The sequence below is a fragment of the Lissotriton vulgaris genome, chromosome 10 (assembly GCF_964263255.1).
Source record: "Lissotriton vulgaris chromosome 10, aLisVul1.2, whole genome shotgun sequence".
Classification (NCBI taxonomy): domain Eukaryota; kingdom Metazoa; phylum Chordata; class Amphibia; order Caudata; family Salamandridae; genus Lissotriton; species Lissotriton vulgaris.
In genome coordinates this window covers 48765448-48783927 of record NC_141698.1, presented here as the reverse complement: position 1 = coordinate 48783927, position 18480 = coordinate 48765448, and the positions used below count along the sequence as shown (strand labels likewise).

Here is an 18480-nt window from a genome sequence, read left to right as displayed (position 1 = left end):
AGGCGCGCAAGTTATAGTGAGTCCAACTAACTATAACGTGGGAATTTCAATGGTTTTATGTCAGTAAAATTTCCATCTAACTATAACTGGTGTCAAACCTATGGTTTTTTTCAGTGAATTTAATAGGTTTTTTAAATGCAAATTCCTAACTATAACTGGTGTGAAACCTATAGTTTTTTCAGTGAATTTCATAGGTTTTTTAAATGCTAATTCCTAACTATATATAGGGCCTCAAACCTATGTTTTTTTCAGTGAATTGCAAAGGTTTTTTAATAGCAAATTTCTATAGCTATGTAATATAATATTTTTGATAATGACATCACATATTACATCACTCATGACATGGTCAGTGACATCACTCATGACATCACTGATGACATCTCAAATGATATCACTCATGACATCACTGATGACATCATCCAGTGAATGTGTGTTTTTCTGAAAATTAAATATGTTTTATATATGTGTATCTCAAGGTCGATGGATGAATAAATGAGCATATAAGTGTCTAAACGGATGATTTGTTTGTGTAAAATTGATTGTTTACCTGACTGATTAAATGTATCTTAGTGAATACATGGGTTAGTGAGTAATTTTTAATTATGTAAATATCTGTATCAGTTTCTCACTTTGTGTATAAGTGGCTGCATGTGTTGCTGAGTAGCTACATGAGTGTCTATATAGGTTATTAGTTGGTTTTTTGAGTATCAGTATGAGTGTCTGAGTGTCTGTATGGTTCGGTGGGGGATATTACTTAGCACATAGATGCATGAATGAGTGACTCACTGTTTGTATGCGTTTTGAAGACAGCATGTGTGCAGGACTGTATAGGTGGATGAGTGTGTGTATGGGTGTGTTAGTGAGTGAATGACTGTCTCAATAGTGTCTTTATGAGTAAGTACATATGCTTTAAACTAGTATATGTGAGTATTGATGTATGTAAGTGAGTATATGTGAAAGTGAGAGATTGGAAGAATTTCAGTATAAATAAGTATGTGTTTCTATAAGTGATTATTTAAGATAGTAAGTATGTGTATGTTTCAGTAAACACAAGTGTAGTTGTTTGTGTATAGCTGTATATGCAAGTAAATGGATGTTTGATAGTTTATTTACATGTGTGAGTATGTGTGTGAGTAACTCTATGGATGAGTGTCGGTGTGTAACAGCATGTATAGGTGTATGATTACATATGATGAGTGATTACATGTATGAGTGACTACATAGAAGTGTTGGTGAATGAGTGGATGTGTATGTAGATGGTGGAATTACTGAATAGGTTGTTGTAAGTGGTATTGGTATCCATTTTTTTGAAAATGTTAGTTTCTGTTTTTGAATGTGTGTATCAACAGTTATATTACCCTGAGAGCAGGTCTGCCACTCTGTCACAAGGATGAACCATAGGTTTCAGCCACCTTATAGTTAGGTATTAGCATTTAAAAAACCTTGCAAATTCACTGTAAAAACCATAGGTTTCACACACGTTATAGTTAGGAATTAGTATTTAAAAAACCTTAGAAATTCACTGAAAACATGTTAACACATGTTATAGTTAGCTGGACATTTCACTCATACAAAACCTTTGAAATTCCCCCGTTATAGTTAGTTCAGCTAACTATAACTCACGCGCCCGCAATGCACTGCTTATGACGTCACATATTACATCACTCATGACATGGTCAGTGACACCACTCATGACATCACTGATGACATCTCAAATTATATCACTGATGACATCAGTGACGTCATGTACGGCGCCCCGTACACAAAGACGCGAATGTGTTTAATTGTTTAAAAACATATATTTATGTATTTAATGAACATAGTAACAGAAGACATTATCTAGGATAATTATAAAAAAAAAAAATTTAGGTTCCAATAATCCTATATTACTTTTAAAAGCAATGACACAAATCACGGTGGAAAGTCATGCGTACTCGCATCGTAAGTATACCATAATCACAGCGTAAACGTACACAAAGCCATGTGACTTTAAAAAAAGAGATTTGATTGGTTCATAACACTTCCTATTACTACTGAGGAAACTTCCGTCCAATTTTAATAATTCTACTTTGACTTTCTAAGAAGAAGCATCTCTTCTGAGAATCTTGTCAAATAGAACAAAGTTTACCATAATAACAGCAATGGACTCATCTTCCAGCCATTCTTCAGAGGAATATTTCATTCCTGAAGAACCTCCAAAGAAGAGGAAAGAAGCTCTAATTTGGCATTTTTTTACTTTTCCAGAAGGGCAAAAGAAGGTTAATGCTCCAAACGTAACCTGTAAAATTTTCCAAACTCTTTTAAGGGGTGATCCATCTCAAAAATACTCCTTTGGCAAAGCAAATATGGAGCGACACGTGAAGAACTTACGTGTTACGTGATTTGTGTCATTGCTTTTAAAAGTAATATAGGATTATTGGAACTGACCATGTCATGAATGATGTAATGTGTGACATTATCAGCAGTGGATTGCAGGCGCGCGAGTTATACTTAGTACAACTAACTATAACGGAGACATTTCAATGGTTTTGTACGAGTGAAATGTCCAGCTAAGTATAACATCCCTAAAACCTATGTTTTTTTCAGTGATTTTCTAAGGTTTTTTAAATGCTAATTGCTAACTATAACATGTCTGTAACCCATGTTTTTTTCTGTGAATTTCAAAGGTTTTTAAAATGCTAATTCCTAACTATAATATGTCTGAAACCTATGGGCTTTTCAGTGAATTTCAAAGGTTTTGTAAATGACAATTTTTAAATGTATTAATTGTTATATTTATTTTTTTGATACTATTTACTACATTTCTTACACTATTTATTTTTAGATATTTTATTTTTAAATTTACATTATAATTACATTATACATTACATTACAAAATATACTTTCTCAGAATGAATTACTTTGGTTTAAATAGTTTGCAAATAGGCAATAGACTTTTAAGTACAGTAGTTACAGTTGTTGCTAAGGGCAACACAATTTCAAACACAATGCAACATTGAGCTGAATGGGAATTTCTAGTTTAATGCAATTAGTTATTTTATGGATTAATTTTCTAACCACAGGTCTGGATCCTAGATACAGTCCTGGGACATCTCCTGTAAACAGTTGAGTAAAAGCATTTTGGTTAGAGTAGTGAGTTTTAAGGAATATTATTGTATTTTAAAAGTTGACACTTAGAAACTTTTTCACATGGAATCACCAATGTTATCCTATGGGAGGAAATTCACTTAGCAGGTAAGTAGTGTTATCGTTACTTTTTCTTACTCAGTGGTGGATCCTGGATCCAGCACTGGTGCATCTCCTGTAAACCATTGAAAGAATGCATTTAAGTGATACAGTCGATTTTTAAGGAATATTTGTAGTTGGTGAAAATAGACAGAAACTTTTCTGGTGAAAACCAGACAATGGATTCCTATGGGAGAAAATACACGTTACTGGTAAGTACGGTTAGAATTACTTTTCAGGGTTAGTGCTAGGCTAAAAGATGCAGCACTGGGTATTCGCCTGATATCAGGTGAGTAAATCAGAATTCGTTGTTTGGATGATTTTAGGTGAATATTTTAAAGTTCCAAAACTCCACACTTAGAAGAATTTCCAAATGAAACCAGTCAATGTTAGCCTATGGAAGGAAATTCAAGTTACTGGTAAGAATAGTTAGAATTACTTTTCAGGATCAATACTGGGCTCAAAGATGCAGCACTGAGGTCTCTCCTGATAACAGGTGAGTAAATCGGAATTCGTTGTTCAGCTGATTTTAGGTGAATATTTTAAAGTTCCAAAACTCCACACAAACCAGTCAATGTTAGCCTATGGAAGGAAATTCACTTAGCAGGTAAGTACTGTTATCGTTATTTTTTCTTACTCAGTGGTGGATCCTAAATCCAGCACTGGTGCATCTCTTGTAAACAGTTGAAAGAATGCGTTTAAGTCATGCAGGCAATTTTTAAGGAATATTTGTAGTTTGTGAAAATAGACACTTAGAAACCTTTGTGGTGAAAACCAGACAATGGATTCCTATGGAAGGAAACACAAGTTACTGGTAAGTACGGTAGAATTACTTTACAGGGTCAGTGCTGGGCTAGAAGATGCAGCATTGGGTTCTCTCCTGATAACAGGTGAGGTAATCGGAATTCGTTGTTCGGATGATTTTAGGTGAATATTTTAAAGTTCCAAAACTCCACACTTAGAAGAATTTCCAAGTGAAACCAGTCAGTGTTAGCCAATGGAAGGACATTCAAGTTACTGGTAAGTATGTTTAGAACTACTTTTTAGGATCAGTACTGGGCTCAAAGATACGGCAATGATGTCTCTCCTGATAACAGGTGAGTAAATCGGAATTCGTAGTTCAGCTGATTTTAGAGGAATATTTCTAAGTTTCAAAAATCGATACTTAGAAACTTTTTCAGCAAAAAGCAGGCAATGATATCCTATGGGAGGAAATTTAAGTTACTGGTAATTACGGTTAGAATTACTTTTCAGGATCAGTACTGGGCTCAAAGATGCAGCACTGAGGTCTATCCTGATAACAGGTGAGTAAATTGGAATTAGTAATTTGGCTGATTTTACTTTGGTCCACAATATATAGAGCCACTTTCCTACACCATCCCCTCCCTTCACCACTGTCTAAACGTGCCCTGTGTCCGTTTTAATTTGTGAGATTAGGTCCCCTTGAAACCTGAGGGTCCCTGGGGTCCAAGTAGCCACTAGGTACCTCCATTAAGCGCCACAGAGCTGCGTTGCAGAGGTGTAAAAAGGCACGGCCTGGGCCACCTCTCTGCAACTCAGTACAGTGGCACTTACTGGAAGCACCTGGTGGGCTAGGTAGCCCTCAGGGGCCTTCAGGACGGAAGGAGAATTATTTCCCCAACTTAAAACACGCCACAGGGCGTGTTTGCACACGTCACCTCAGGCCCCAACCCCTCCCTTCGCCTCTTTGTAAACGCACCCTGTGTCCGTTTTAATTTGGGAAATTAAGTCCCCTCGAATCCTAAGGGTCCCTAGGGTCCAACTAGCCCACCAGGTACCTCCAGTAAGCATCACAGAGCTGCAATGCAGAGAGGTGTAAAAAGGGGCGTGGCCTCTGAACACCTCTCTGCAACGCAGCTCCCTGGCACATACTGGAGGTACCTGGAGGGCTAGTTGGCCCCCAGGGACCCTCAAGATTGAAGAGGAATTAATTCCTCAACTTAAATGTAAATGTACAGGAATTTATATAGCGCAAATCACCGAGCGGTTTCTAAGCGCTTGCTTAGGGAACCCGTCCTGGTATTCCCCTGTGAGATAACCCCGGCAGGGTATCCGCAAGGTGAAAGCCAGGCATCCCACCGCGAGGGGCCGTTGTGGAGATTAAGCAAGCTATTGCCCAGAGTCACAGAGTGTGAACCCGTGAATCGAGTAGGCACCAGAGCGAGAATTGTCGAGTCCATGGACATTTTAGGACTCAAGACCCCGCCGAGCCGGGAATTGAACCCTGGTCCCGGGCTGACCTCTGCTTCCAGGTCTGCCTCCTCTAACCAGTGAGCCACACTTCTTAACTTAAAAACGCACCACAGGGCACGTTTGCACAATGGTAAAGGAAGAGGGCAGGGCCTGAGGTGACATGTGTGCAAACACGCCCTGTGGCCTGTTTTAAGTTGGGGAATTAATTCCTCTTCAATCCTGAGGTCCCCTGGAGGCCAACTTGCCCTCCAGGTACCTCCAGTATGCGCCAGGGAGCTGCGTTGCAGAGAGGTGTTCAGAGGCCACGACCCTTTTTACACCTCTCTGCAACGCAATGCAATGTTCGAGGCATATGAGCTTCAGAATACATACTTGTGCATAGATCGCCATCTGGTGTTGGGCTTGGATGTTTGCAGTCTGTTGTCTTGGAAGAAGTCTTTGTAGTCACGAGATAGGTGACTCCTCCCTTGGACGACAGTGCGCATGGGCATCAACTCCATCCTAGGACTGTTTTTTTACGCCACGGGTTCGGATGTGACTTTTTGACGCACAAGCCATCACACTCGATGGTAGTGTTTCGTTCGCGTGCATTTCACCCCGCTAACTCCCAAATCCTCAATTCTGGTTGTCTACGCAGGCCGCTGGGCCCATCTGCACCATTCGGGCCTAGGGCTAATGGAAAGGACTCCATTTAAAAAAGTCCCCCAAGTGTGGAGCTAAATTTCCACACAGTAACCACCACAAGGTCTGCAACCTCTGCCTCTCGCCTGAACACGAGGAAAAGGATTGCCAAGCCTGCACGTCTTTTCGATATAAGAAGACTACCCGTGATAGCCGGGCTCGACGAATCGTTGTGATTCAACAGGCTGCACCGGTGCCAGATGACATTTTCGATGAAGGCCCGATGTTCCAGAGGCAGAGGATTCAGAGGTGCTCGACATTGTCTCCGAAGCTGATGACTCCGACTCCGATGACCACATCCCTCCAGGTCAGTGAGTGACTACAAATGCCCCTGCCTAACCCGAAAAAACAGAAGTCTCTGGTCAAAACTTCGCTTGAAGGCCTTAGTCGAGACCGAGGGAAAACTTCAGAAGCACCGCCTCCGGGCCTGGCTCCGAAGACAAACAAAAATCCTTCCGGCAGCTCGGGACTGAGCAAGCATATCAGTACACTTAAAACACCTTCGGTACCGAAATCAGGGATACACCCTATTCCCGTTACGTCCAAAAAGGCCTCGGTGTCGAACCCTTCGGCACCTGAAGACCATAAGGCCTCGGAACCGAATATTTCTGACTCAGCACTGAATTCGAAACCAAAGGAGCACAAGACCCCTCCTACAGTTCCAGAAACTAAACAAAAATAATATTCAGAACTAAAACAAATCGTCACTGAAAGGAGACAACAAGCAGGAAGAACTGTTTTAACCAGATCCCGTCGATCCAAAACAAAAGACATTACATGTGGACCCTAGAACAGGCCATATTGTCAGTCTCCCAGCAAAGAAGAGGACATCTGATACCTCACACCCTCCTGAGGTACCTGTGAAGAAGAGAGACTTTGCAACTTCACCCCTAAGACCCTCTTCTCCTATTCTTCCTACCAAACCTTTGTCACCTATGAACTCACCTGTACACTCTACTAGACTCTCTCCATACTCACCCTTACCACCATATGATGAGGATAATTTAGGGGAAGGCAGTGGACACGATAAGGATCCCTTGATTGACCCTGATGATGATGACACTACTCCACCACAGGATACATGGGAAGATTACAACGGTCCCACAGATCATTCAGACCTTCCTGATCCAGATGCATACCTATCTAAGCTATTCCCCCAGATGACGATAGAGGGTTTAGTCAGCTCATTAATAGGGCTGCGCAATACCATGACATTGAACTACATTCAGACCCCGTGGACGAAGACTTCCTACTGGACACATTTGCTCAGTCACAAAAAACAATACATACATTGCCCGTGCTTAAAGGTTACATTAAACATGCACCAGATATATTTAAAGACCCTGTCAGGACCAGGATTTTCAACCCTCGAATTGATAAAAAGTATAAACCGGGCCCTAACGACCCAATATACATTAAAGAACAACTCCCTTTAGTTCCTATGGGTAGTCTCCAATGCAAGAAAACGTGCTAATTCCCCCTCCTCTGGTGATGCTCCACCCCCAGACAAAGAGTCTAAACTGCTGGATGCATCAGGTAAACGACTTGCCTCCCAAGCAGCCAATCACTGGAGAATAGCTAATGCACAAGCATTGCTTGCCAGATATGACAGAGCTCACTACAATGAGCTTCAAGATCTTATTCAACATTTACCGGAACATTACAAAGCTAAGGCAAATGATTTGGTCCAAGAGGGCAAGTTAATTACAAATGCATCCATCACATGTTCCCTCGATGCAGCAGACACTGCATCTAGATATATTAACACCAGTGTCTTACTTCGCAGACATGCATGGTTGCGCATTTCCGGTTTTAAACAGGAAGTGCAAACAACTATCTGAAATCAGCCGTTTGATCAAGAACACCTCTTTGGCCCAACTGTGGACTCAGCTCTAGAGAAAATGAAGACAGACACAGACACTGCAAAATCTATGGGAGCATTACAATCTCAGATGACACAAGGTTCCTTTTGTTGCTCCTTTTATAGGGGAGGATTGAAAACATTAGCACAGACACTACTTCCTCCTCTTATAAGAGTCTCACACAAACATCCCCCAACAAGGGATTTTTAAGGGGAGGGTACAGGGGAAATAATAACAAGAGGAGAGATTGAGGTAACAACAACCGCACCTCCCCTTCTACAAAACAATGACTTCCCTCCGCTCCCTCCAGACCCTTCTACTCCGGTCGGAGGAAGACTATCACAGCTCCTACCTGTCTGGAACTCCATCACTACAGACAAGTGGGTAAGACAAATTATCCAGTATGGTTACTGCCTGGAACTTACCGCAACTCCCCCAACCATACCACCCAAACAACGTTCAATATCCATGGAACATCTAACGCTCCTCAAACAGGAAGTTCTGTCACTTCTTCAAAAGTATGCAATAGAACCAGTTCCGCTGCAGCATTGAGGCACAGGGGTTTACTCCCTTTAATTTCTCATCCCAAAAAAAGGATGGTACTCTCAGACTAATACTGGATCTCAGACCTCTCAATATCTACATACAATCAGATCATTTTCAAATGATCACTCTTCAACAGGTCCTCCCACTATCCAACAAGGCGACTTCATTTCCACTCTGGATCTCAAGGATGCCTACTCCCATATTCCAATACACCCCGCTCACAAGAAATATCCAAGGTTTGCAGTGCACGGTCAACACTGTCAATTTAAGGTTCTCATGTTCGGTGTGACCACAGCACCCAGAGTCTTCACAAAATGTCTGGCAGTAGTAGCCGCCCACTAGCGAAGACATCAAATTCATGTATTTCCATACTCAGATGACTGGCTAATAAAATCCAAGTCATACTGTCAGTGTGTTCACCACAGGCATCAAACAATTCATCTGCTTCACAACTTGGGGTTCACGATAAACTTCACCAAATCACATCTCCAGCCATCCCACATACATCAGTATCTGGGGGCCACAATAGACACTTCCAAAGCACTTGCATACCCCAATCCAGTCAGGACAGCCAGTATGCAAACCCTCATAACAAAGTTTCAGCCTCAACACTCACTGCCACCTCGAGTGTTTATGCAGCTCATAGGGATGATAGCAGCTTGCATTTTCATAGTACCTCATGCAAGACTTCAGTTGCGCCTTTTACAAGAATGCTTAGCACATCAGTGGAACCAGGCTCAAGGTCAACTTTCAGAACTGGTGTTGGTGGACAGACTCACACATCGCTCTCTGCAGTGGTGGACCACATAAAACTGTCCCAAGGGGCGGCCGTTCCTAGACCCAATCCCACAGATAGTGCTAACAGCGGACGCATTTCTCACCGGCTGTGGGGCCCACCTCCTAAACCATACAATTCAGTGCAGGTGGACCCCTCAACAAAAAGCGCTCCACATCAATCACCTCAAATTACTAGCAATCTTTCTAGCATTAAAATCATTCCAAACACATCTAATCAACAAAACTGTTCTTGTCCGCACAGACAATATGACAGCAGATTAAACAAACTTCAATGGGTTCAGAACTCAGCTGCTGGAGTACTGCTGAAACTCCCTAGGCGGGCCTCTATGAGACCCACCATTTGAAAACTACACTACCAATAAGGCAAAGGGTCCTTTTTAAAGCACGTTTCTACTGCTTTAAGGTTCTCTCCCCCTCCAGGGGTCACACTATCTTCAGGTCAGTGGTAGCTAAATAGCCCACGGTCTCTAATTTCAAAAGGGCCAGAGCAGGAGGCAGATCATTTAGCTGTCTAGCTCCCAAAGTCTGGAATACTCTTCCTGTGGGAATCCGGCAAGCACCTTGCGAACCCCTCTTCAGGATGAAGTTGAAGAACTGACATTTTGGCTCAGTGTAATCCTCTCAATCAGTCTGGGCCATCCTCCTCTTACTGTTTGTCAGCACCCAAGCTCTTAGGCACACCACCAGGAAAAGCCATGTGCTTTATAATTTTATTATTATTATTCCATGTTACAACATTGTGGAACGTGTTGCCCAATGATCTGAGTGAGCAATCAGATATTTAAAAAATGATCTGCAAGCCACACTTTAAAAAAGACAAAAAACAAATGCAGACACTAAGATAAGTATTATCCATCCTGTATCTTGCATGAATGTCAACCACCTTTGTGAATCTGAAAACGAAAAGTTACTCACTCTTTAATCTTAAATAAACTTTGTCCACAACTAACACAATGCTGTTCCTTTATGCTTTTAGAAAATAAAACAAAATGCCCCTTCTTTGATTTCTTTAGCCAACATTTGACAGGAACCTTTCTAGAAGTTGATCAATACTACAACAGCTCATATTCAGTCAGACAAGCATTATAACTATTTGACTAATAACAATTTGCAGATACTTCATTGTAAGAGGAATACTGACACCCAGCTGCATTATTAAATTATCCTGGTATAGGAAAACTACGACCCACTCAAACCACCAACTATTCAATTCTTTGCACCAAAATATAAAGCACATCAACCCATAAACCATAAACCTATTGTTATTGAGCATTGTCCATTGGGATAGGAAGGCAAAGAAGACAATGTGGGGAGAAAGGAGTAATAAACACATCCAAACACAACCATTAGCTGAACTGCTCACTAGAGAGCGGAGAAAAAGAAGTGGTAGCATGCTGCATGGATTTGATTTAATCAAATCTATGCAAAATTCAGCTGGTGGCCAAAAAATAATTAACTTTAATAGCGCTAACAATCAGTGTCAGTAAAGGGTCTCAGAAGATAACATTGGTTAGGTAAGTAAGAATTAACTGGACCTTCTGCTGTGCATCCTGAAGAAGGCCTCTGTCCACCAAGGTCTTTGTGGAATCGTATGACTTTCTAGTTCATAAACAGATTGCCAAGAAGGTGACTTCAAAAGCAGCAACATGGATGAGTGCCATATGGACTTTTGTAGAATGCACTAAAGGATGCTCCGCTCTCTTGACGCATACTAGCCTTGGTATGGTCCTATGAAGTCTTCCTTCCTTGCCCATGTGATGGGTGCCTTCTTCACACTCTGATTACATCCATCACCTCATCTGCCATGGCTAATTGGCTGCACAACAGGGCCTGCTAGAACAGAGCTAGCTTTACTTTGCTTTCATACAGTGAGTGTATTGGATCTCCAAGGTTGACTGTGACATTTCTGTGGATATTTGTATTGCTTTCCTCCTTTCGAAAGTTGTATGGTGATCTCATGTCTCAGGGGTGTTTATACCCAGGTGTTGAATTATAAAACATTACAATAATCATGTTCATTGTCTTTACCCCCTCTGTGGGTTTTTATTTGTGACACCAGAATGACCTTTAATCTGAATAATGTATTACTACTCTTTGATTATACTTTCCACTATGGCATCCACAAAAGACCTCAGTCTTAGATTTATATGGAGGAGATCATATACAAATGGCTAAGAATATGTTTTCAGGCAGGTGCAGGACAGTTTGCACTTAGAAGCAGCTGCCAGTAGTGTGAAGAGGACCCCGTTAGGTATATCAGCGGCTCCTAGGCTGCACATTGGTACCAGCGCACATGAACACATTCGTGCTGCTAAGCCATGATCAGGATATTAGTTGTAACATCCTTTGTTTATCCATTGCTAAGCTTGCATAGAGTTCCTATACACTCCAGTGGTGTGCCTAGGTTCTTTGAAGCTGTACATTTGCACAGGGTGGCTTTGAGCATTATCTGAGAGACTCCAAAGAACAATGAACCTTCAATGGCCACTGAATATAGTGAGCTCTGGGGTTGGTCACATCCTCCCCATAGATTCCTTTAAACCCAGTAGGTTAGGTATACCAGTTAAAAAGGCTGACACTATGCCTGACAGCAACAGGAGGAAATGAAGAGGATGAATAAGTAATTTCAAAGACATTCTACACTGGTGTTTTTTGTAATCTAACTATGAGTATAAACTTTAATATTAAATGTTGGTCTCTAATAAGTGTAGAATTTGGCTAGAACTATAATTTATGCTTTCCAAATTAGGTAGATTTCTGGTGTGTGATTTTACTGAGGAATGCATTTACCAGCTACTTCTTCTGTGGCTTTAGTTGATTGCTCGCTTGGGTTCTTACACAATTTTATAGAAGGAAAACATTTACTCTGTTTTGCTCCACAGCAAAAGTGACACAAATAATCGGTGACAGCCTGAATTTTCAAGCACCACATGTTATGAGCTTCGATCAGTTAAACTAGGTGTTATAGCAAAACAATGTGAATAAGCAAGATTGTATAACGAACACTATGCACACATCTGGTTCTAGGTTATTCACTGGCAAACCTCAGAAACTAATTACAATAACCTGCCTGAAAACTGGAATGAAACAAGCAGATTTTAGTACAGATATACAGAATGCTTGAGGTACCCATGAATTTCTTGCAGTGTAAATCGTTTAAAAAGGAGTCCCTTAAAACACAGCAATTATAATAATGCAATACAGTATGTGTAGGTTTCACAAGGCAAATTAGTATTAGTGAAATGATACTTAACCCTAGATTTATTATCCAATTTATTAATAAATGTTATGTCAATATTAGTATTATCATTCCTTCAAATGTTTTATTTTTTCATATGTACTTTATATGCTTGGATTACTTCATGTGCAGTGTGACCTTTGCCATAGTACATCAAGCAAATCACCCTAAAGAAAATAACTCCTGTTAGGAGGAGCAGTGGTTCTGGGTATTGTGTTAAAAACTGACACATGTAAAAACGACTGCACTTTGGAGCACTGACTTTAGAATATTGTCTGGTTTAAAGAGAACTATATGGACTGTTTAGATTGCTAATGCTATTTCTTCATTGGGCTCCATTAGAATTGAGCTGGAGTTGTATCCTAATGGAGGGATATCATTTTCAGACAATCACATCTACCCTATTGTTCAAGAGCCTGGGAATACTTTGATGTTACTGAGTGTGGAACAGTACCTATTAAAACCAAAGTGGTCCACAAGATACATGGGTGATGACAAATGCTGCATGACCACTGTCCAATCACCTTCTATGGCATGGAGAGCTTGGAATTGTCCCTTGTCTACCAATGGCCTCTCCTCAAAGCAGATGGTAAATGGGAGCAGAAAAAAATAGAGACCATTATTCGTCCCCGAATAGTGATCTTCGTGTGAGTTTTGATTCTTTGAAACTGGGTGAGCATGTTATTACTCTTTCAAGGCAAAATAACTCTTAATAGCTGGCCTGGTATTGTTACGGCCGGCCACTCTTCATCACCGCTCCTAAAGCAGGTTGACTTGTAATTGCTCCCTAATGTTGATGTAGAAAGAGAATGACACTTTGCATGCCCTGGACTTTATAATCTGGTTCATATCGGAGGACAAAATAAAAATGTTAAGATGAAAAGCATAAATACAAAAATATTCACTTTTTAAAGGGACAAAACTGCCCATCACCTACTGTCTTTTTGTGCAAATCCAGGCAAATCATTGGATTTGCAAAAAGTCAGTGCGCAATTTGCAACCAATTTTTGCAAATCCAATGTTAGTTCATCTGGCCCCAGAATCTTTGAGTCATATAAAAAGAAACCTATGAGGACCATTGTTTTAAAATATATGTAATCAGAAGTGTTATTTTTCTAGATTAAACTGTAAAGTGTGCATGTAGATTTCATTTTAACTCAGTTTCTTAATGGCTGTGATTTCCTTTTTCACTAATTTAGATCTGCTATATATCAGGGTGCAAAGCCCGTAATTCCTGCAAATATGATGGATATAACCCATGGAAGAGCTACCTGAATCCTGACGATCAAATGTGTGCACCAAATGAGAATGGTGAATGCACCTGGCAGCCAGTAGAAAACTGGATCTCAACCTCATCCACTTCATAGCTGAAGAAAATAGAATAGCTTAGATCATAGAATGTCTTTGCAGATAACACCCTAATCAAAAAACCTGGAATGAGGTAGAATAGCTCCAACCTACTTTAATCACATACAACTAAAGCCAACTCAAACATGGACATCTTATTTTAATTTGACATATCAGTTCAGAGGTGTTCCGGTTTATAAACAGTTTATGAAAAGAAAAAGCTGAGGTTCTGGAAATATATAATATGGTGAATTGCAGAAGATTGGTTAGTGGAAAACTCATCCATTCACTTGCTCCTTCTATCTTAAAGGCCTTTATTCACAACCTCCAACCTCAATGCCAACTCATAGTAATGTCCTCTGCATGAAATGGAAATACCCAAACATCAGTACTCCCTGTCACTGAGTGCCTGTTAGTTACTCAGAAGTGTTGGTACTCTCCACTTAATAGTATTGCACCACTACTGAGAAGTGCTGGTACCATCCCTTTTAAATTAAAGATGTTCAGGTACTCAGTAAGTGACATGCCTGTCCATTTAACACACTGGCAATGTCATCAAGAGGATTGACACTGCATTCCAGCAAAGAGAAGTCTGAACCAATACTTTAGACTAGTGGAGATGTAGCATGGTCAAATATTGTGAAATGCCTTTATTAAGATATCAAATGCTGTGGGCTGAGATTGCCATTAATACTGGAGCAGTGAACAACTGGCCACACTTATATTTATTAGTTTCTGGTAAAAGCCAACCAAAACATGTAAAGCACATATTAAATGAGCTAAGCAAAAGGTGACTATAGAGCGCTATGGACTAGATGAAGAAATCTGAAAACTGATTCAAAGGAACTAATTAGATCACAGGTTGTGAGCAATGTGGGTCATCAAAGACAAGTGCACTTTGAAATCATTCAAAGTAATTTGATAGCAGATTTTTATTCACAGTGGTGAGATTAGTCTCCAGCCCCAGCTTTTTTTCTATCTGTTGTTATATGTGTATTGATTGACATTCATTGAATAACCTTAGCTTTAATCATCTATACACATATATTTTCCCATCTGTTCCCTTCGTTTCCACTGGTTGAACAGAGATTTATCACAAGTCTTTCAACTTTCCTTTATCCAACTCGAACCTCGTTACCCGCCTGTCTCCATATATTGCTACTCACAGGAAAGCAGGTAGGCACATGTGGGCCCCTTCTCTTAAGAATATACTCTCCAAAATTCCTATTGAAGATGATGGTCAGGCAATAACAAGGATATAACAGTGACAAAGATCCTTAACCTTGTAGTAAATCACAAATATATGCTATACCATTGTTATATGACGTCATGTGGACATTGTCGACATTGTTAAGTCAGGATGAGTTTGCTTGCCCCACGCTGCTGCTTTTTCACACAAAACTGCTTGCATTTGTTTTCGCGACACTTTGCCTCTGCCCTTTACATGATAACAAATTGTTTTACACAGGCTTCGCCTTTCTCTCGAGTACTGTCTACACATAATGTACAAGGTCATACAACAATGTCTCTTGTTATTCTGTTCTAGTCAGTCTCTGTTGCATAGACTTAACATATTATGAACAGTTGCATTTGGCCAGACTTGTGCTTTGATAAAGCGTGGTTCCATGTTTTTAACTTCACTTGATGAAAGCCATTCCATGGAGCTGAGCTCTGCTGTTCCTATGATGTAAAACTGTGCGTCTAGGATTTCAGGTAGGGGGTCTGCTAACAACGCCTAGAGATTTTCTGTTACATAAAATAACTTCTTTCGACCAAGGGGAGGGTGAGTACGCCTAGATATTTAGTCTTTTTCACAGTCTTTATAAAATGACGACTCCTTTTGTGTTTTATTGTATTGGGACAATGCTTGATATTATCGCACTTCATGTTGCTGTTAATCGTGGTTGGCATACTGTTCTATGAATCACTATAGTCAAAATAAACATTTTAAACTTATTTAGTGACTCTGATATCCTTATTGTGGACTGGTATGAGTGAGCGAAAGAGACTCTGAGGTGAGTTGGGAGTGCTTGTGTTCTGGGTTGTCTAAACATTCGTAGCTTCTTGATATTTGTAGGAGACCGAATGAGACACTATTACTAGTCGGTTGGGATTTTGGATACTAATGTGGTAGGTGGTACACCCCTATTCACTGAGGTCCTATTTTCTTGTGCATAGTTCTGTGAATGGGCAGAGTCCCGGCAACACCATATATTCCTGTTCATCACACTACCACTTCTTTTAACTTTTCCCTTAGTCTTTTTGTTCAACTACTGAAATGTACACATTGTTTGTTTAAGACAGGCTAGGCTGTGGATTTGACTCGACTTGACAGACTTGAGCCTCGATGTGAGGGAGAGCTATACCTGAAGCCTCAACCTTTACCTGATGTTGTGTCCCCGGGAGCCGACACGAAGCCAGGGCTTGCAGTGTAAAGGCAAGAGACTCAAAGGGTTAATCCTTTAACCCGCCCGTGCAGGTCAACGCAGAGACCGCCTCCTGGAGAACCGATGGGGAGGGAGAGGCTGCATGGGGAGATGGATCTCTAAGGCCAATACTGGACCTCAGACCGTTAAACCTTTACATTCAGTTGGACCACTACCACATGGTCACTCTTCAACAGGTGCTTCCACTACTTCAACAGGGCAACTTCTTATCCACTGTGGATTTAAAGGACGCGTACTTTCATATTACCATTCACCCCGCTCACAGGAAATACCTACGGTTTGTGGCAGATGGTCAGCACCAATTCAAAGTCCTCCCATTCGGGGTGACCACAGCACCAAGAGTCTTCACAAAGTGCCTCGCAGTAGTAGCAGCTCATTTGCATAGACCAAATATTCACGTGTTCCCTTATCTGGAACACTGGCTTATAAAGGCCAAGTCACACAAAAGCTGTGGGTATAGGGTATAATATTCTTTATTGATTGGTTAAAAAAAAACATTTACAATTTGCGACATGACAAAAAATTAATAAAAATTAATGTGATAAAAAAGAATTTAAAACAATTAATTTAAAATAGCTTAGGATTCAGGGGGCCAATAAGATCTAATAATGTTCTGGTACAGTACTTAAATCTGGATTCCTTGTAGACTCTGATTTGGATATTGTGTCTGTTAACACCACCGCCTGCTATAATGGGGAGACTTTGGGTTGGAGAGTGGCTTCAAGGGATTTTAACGCTTTATGGACAAATTTTGAAATCCCATTGTTTAGCTTGACGTTGTCAGGGTCGAGAGCGGCCCTTATTGCCTGGCCGCAAGATCGAACTTCCAACTGGATACATTGGCCTCGCAACAGTGAACGTCTAGCTGTAAGCAGTGCAGGGCATGCACAGACCATATGTTCAATTGATTCTGAATGGTAGCCGCACAATCTGCATTTCGTGCAAATACTCGGCCGCCGCCATTCCGGGAGATTCTTCAGAAAGGGCCATTCTCCCATCCTCAGGGCTAAAAACGTGCATTTCCAATAAAGTGCGTATGTGCTTGACAAGTAGAGCGGCGGAACACCCACTTTAAGATTGGCAATTACAGTCCAGGCATGTCTCCTCTTTAAAATGATCGCCCTGTCCGAGTGGAAGGACCACAATCTAACGGATTTTTTGATGGTGGACTTTAGCACCGGTACAGATGGATTTATGTCCCAGAGATCTTTTGCGCCTATTAACTGTAGGCTGTAGTCCAGGAGTTGCTGATGCTTGTGGATGGTCTGTTTTTGCTGTATTTCCTGCCAGAGGCGGGCCTCCAAGGAACGCTCCTTGGCACGGCGTAGTCTATGGCACAGTTTGATGAATGCACCTGCCTCCACTCCATGCTGATCTTGGAGACCCAATTCAAGTCTCCCACTGAATTGGCGAGGCAGATTTTGGCAACCCAAAGGCTCTTTTGAAGATTTTTGTTATTAACTTGTTTATTAGTGTGCTGGTTACGTCTTTGGTGATTTCGTGGCCATACGTCAGGGAGTTGATTACTTTGGTTTTCATTACTTTCAGCATGGGTATTAAGCTGGGACCTAGTAGATGTTTTGCCAGCTTTGCAGCAGCCACCTCTAACGACAGAGCTTTGATTTTTAATGCTTCTTTGTGCTTGATAAAGGAGCCTCTTCTATCCAGATAGATGCCCAGGTATTTGTAGCTGTGAGTTGAATCTAACTTTGTTTTGCTGAAATACCAACTTTCTGTTGACTTTTTTTGCTTCCCAAAAGAGATGGTTTTGGTTTTTGAAAAGTTGAGCTCTCGATGGTGTCTTGTCGTATAGGGTAGCAATTCATCCAGCAATCTCTGGAGACCCACTTTTGTGTGGCTTAAAAGCACCAGATCATTGGCATAAAGCAAGTTGGTGATGCGAGTCCCGTCAAGTTGAGGAGGGTGGCAGTTTACACTGTCAAGAACTAGAGAGAGATCGGATATAAAAAAGTTGAAGAGAAGTGGGGCCAATACGCACCCTTGTTTGACGCCGGTTTCGGTTTGGATATTCCTGGAGACATGGCAGCCTTCGCCTAGGTTAATTCTTATCCACGTTTCCGTGTGGAGTTGAATTATTGCCTGAAGAAGAGGCTGCGGAATG

General features: G+C 41.0%; 2 protein-coding genes across 2 annotated transcripts in view; both read left to right on the top strand.

Annotated features, from left to right (window-relative positions):
- The window catches only part of LOC147684581 (metalloproteinase inhibitor 3-like), a 63676-nt gene extending 47809 nt beyond the window's left edge, over positions 1–15867 (top strand). The window contains exon 6 of the mRNA XM_086940419.1: positions 13764–15867. Coding sequence (XP_086796545.1) covers positions 13764–13931 — 168 coding nt within the window. The 3' untranslated portion in view covers positions 13932–15867. The remainder of the gene's footprint in view (positions 1–13763) is intronic.
- LOC147684580 (metalloproteinase inhibitor 1-like) overlaps positions 1–18480 on the top strand; it is a 159013-nt gene that overhangs the window by 47769 nt on the left and 92764 nt on the right. The window lies entirely within an intron of this gene.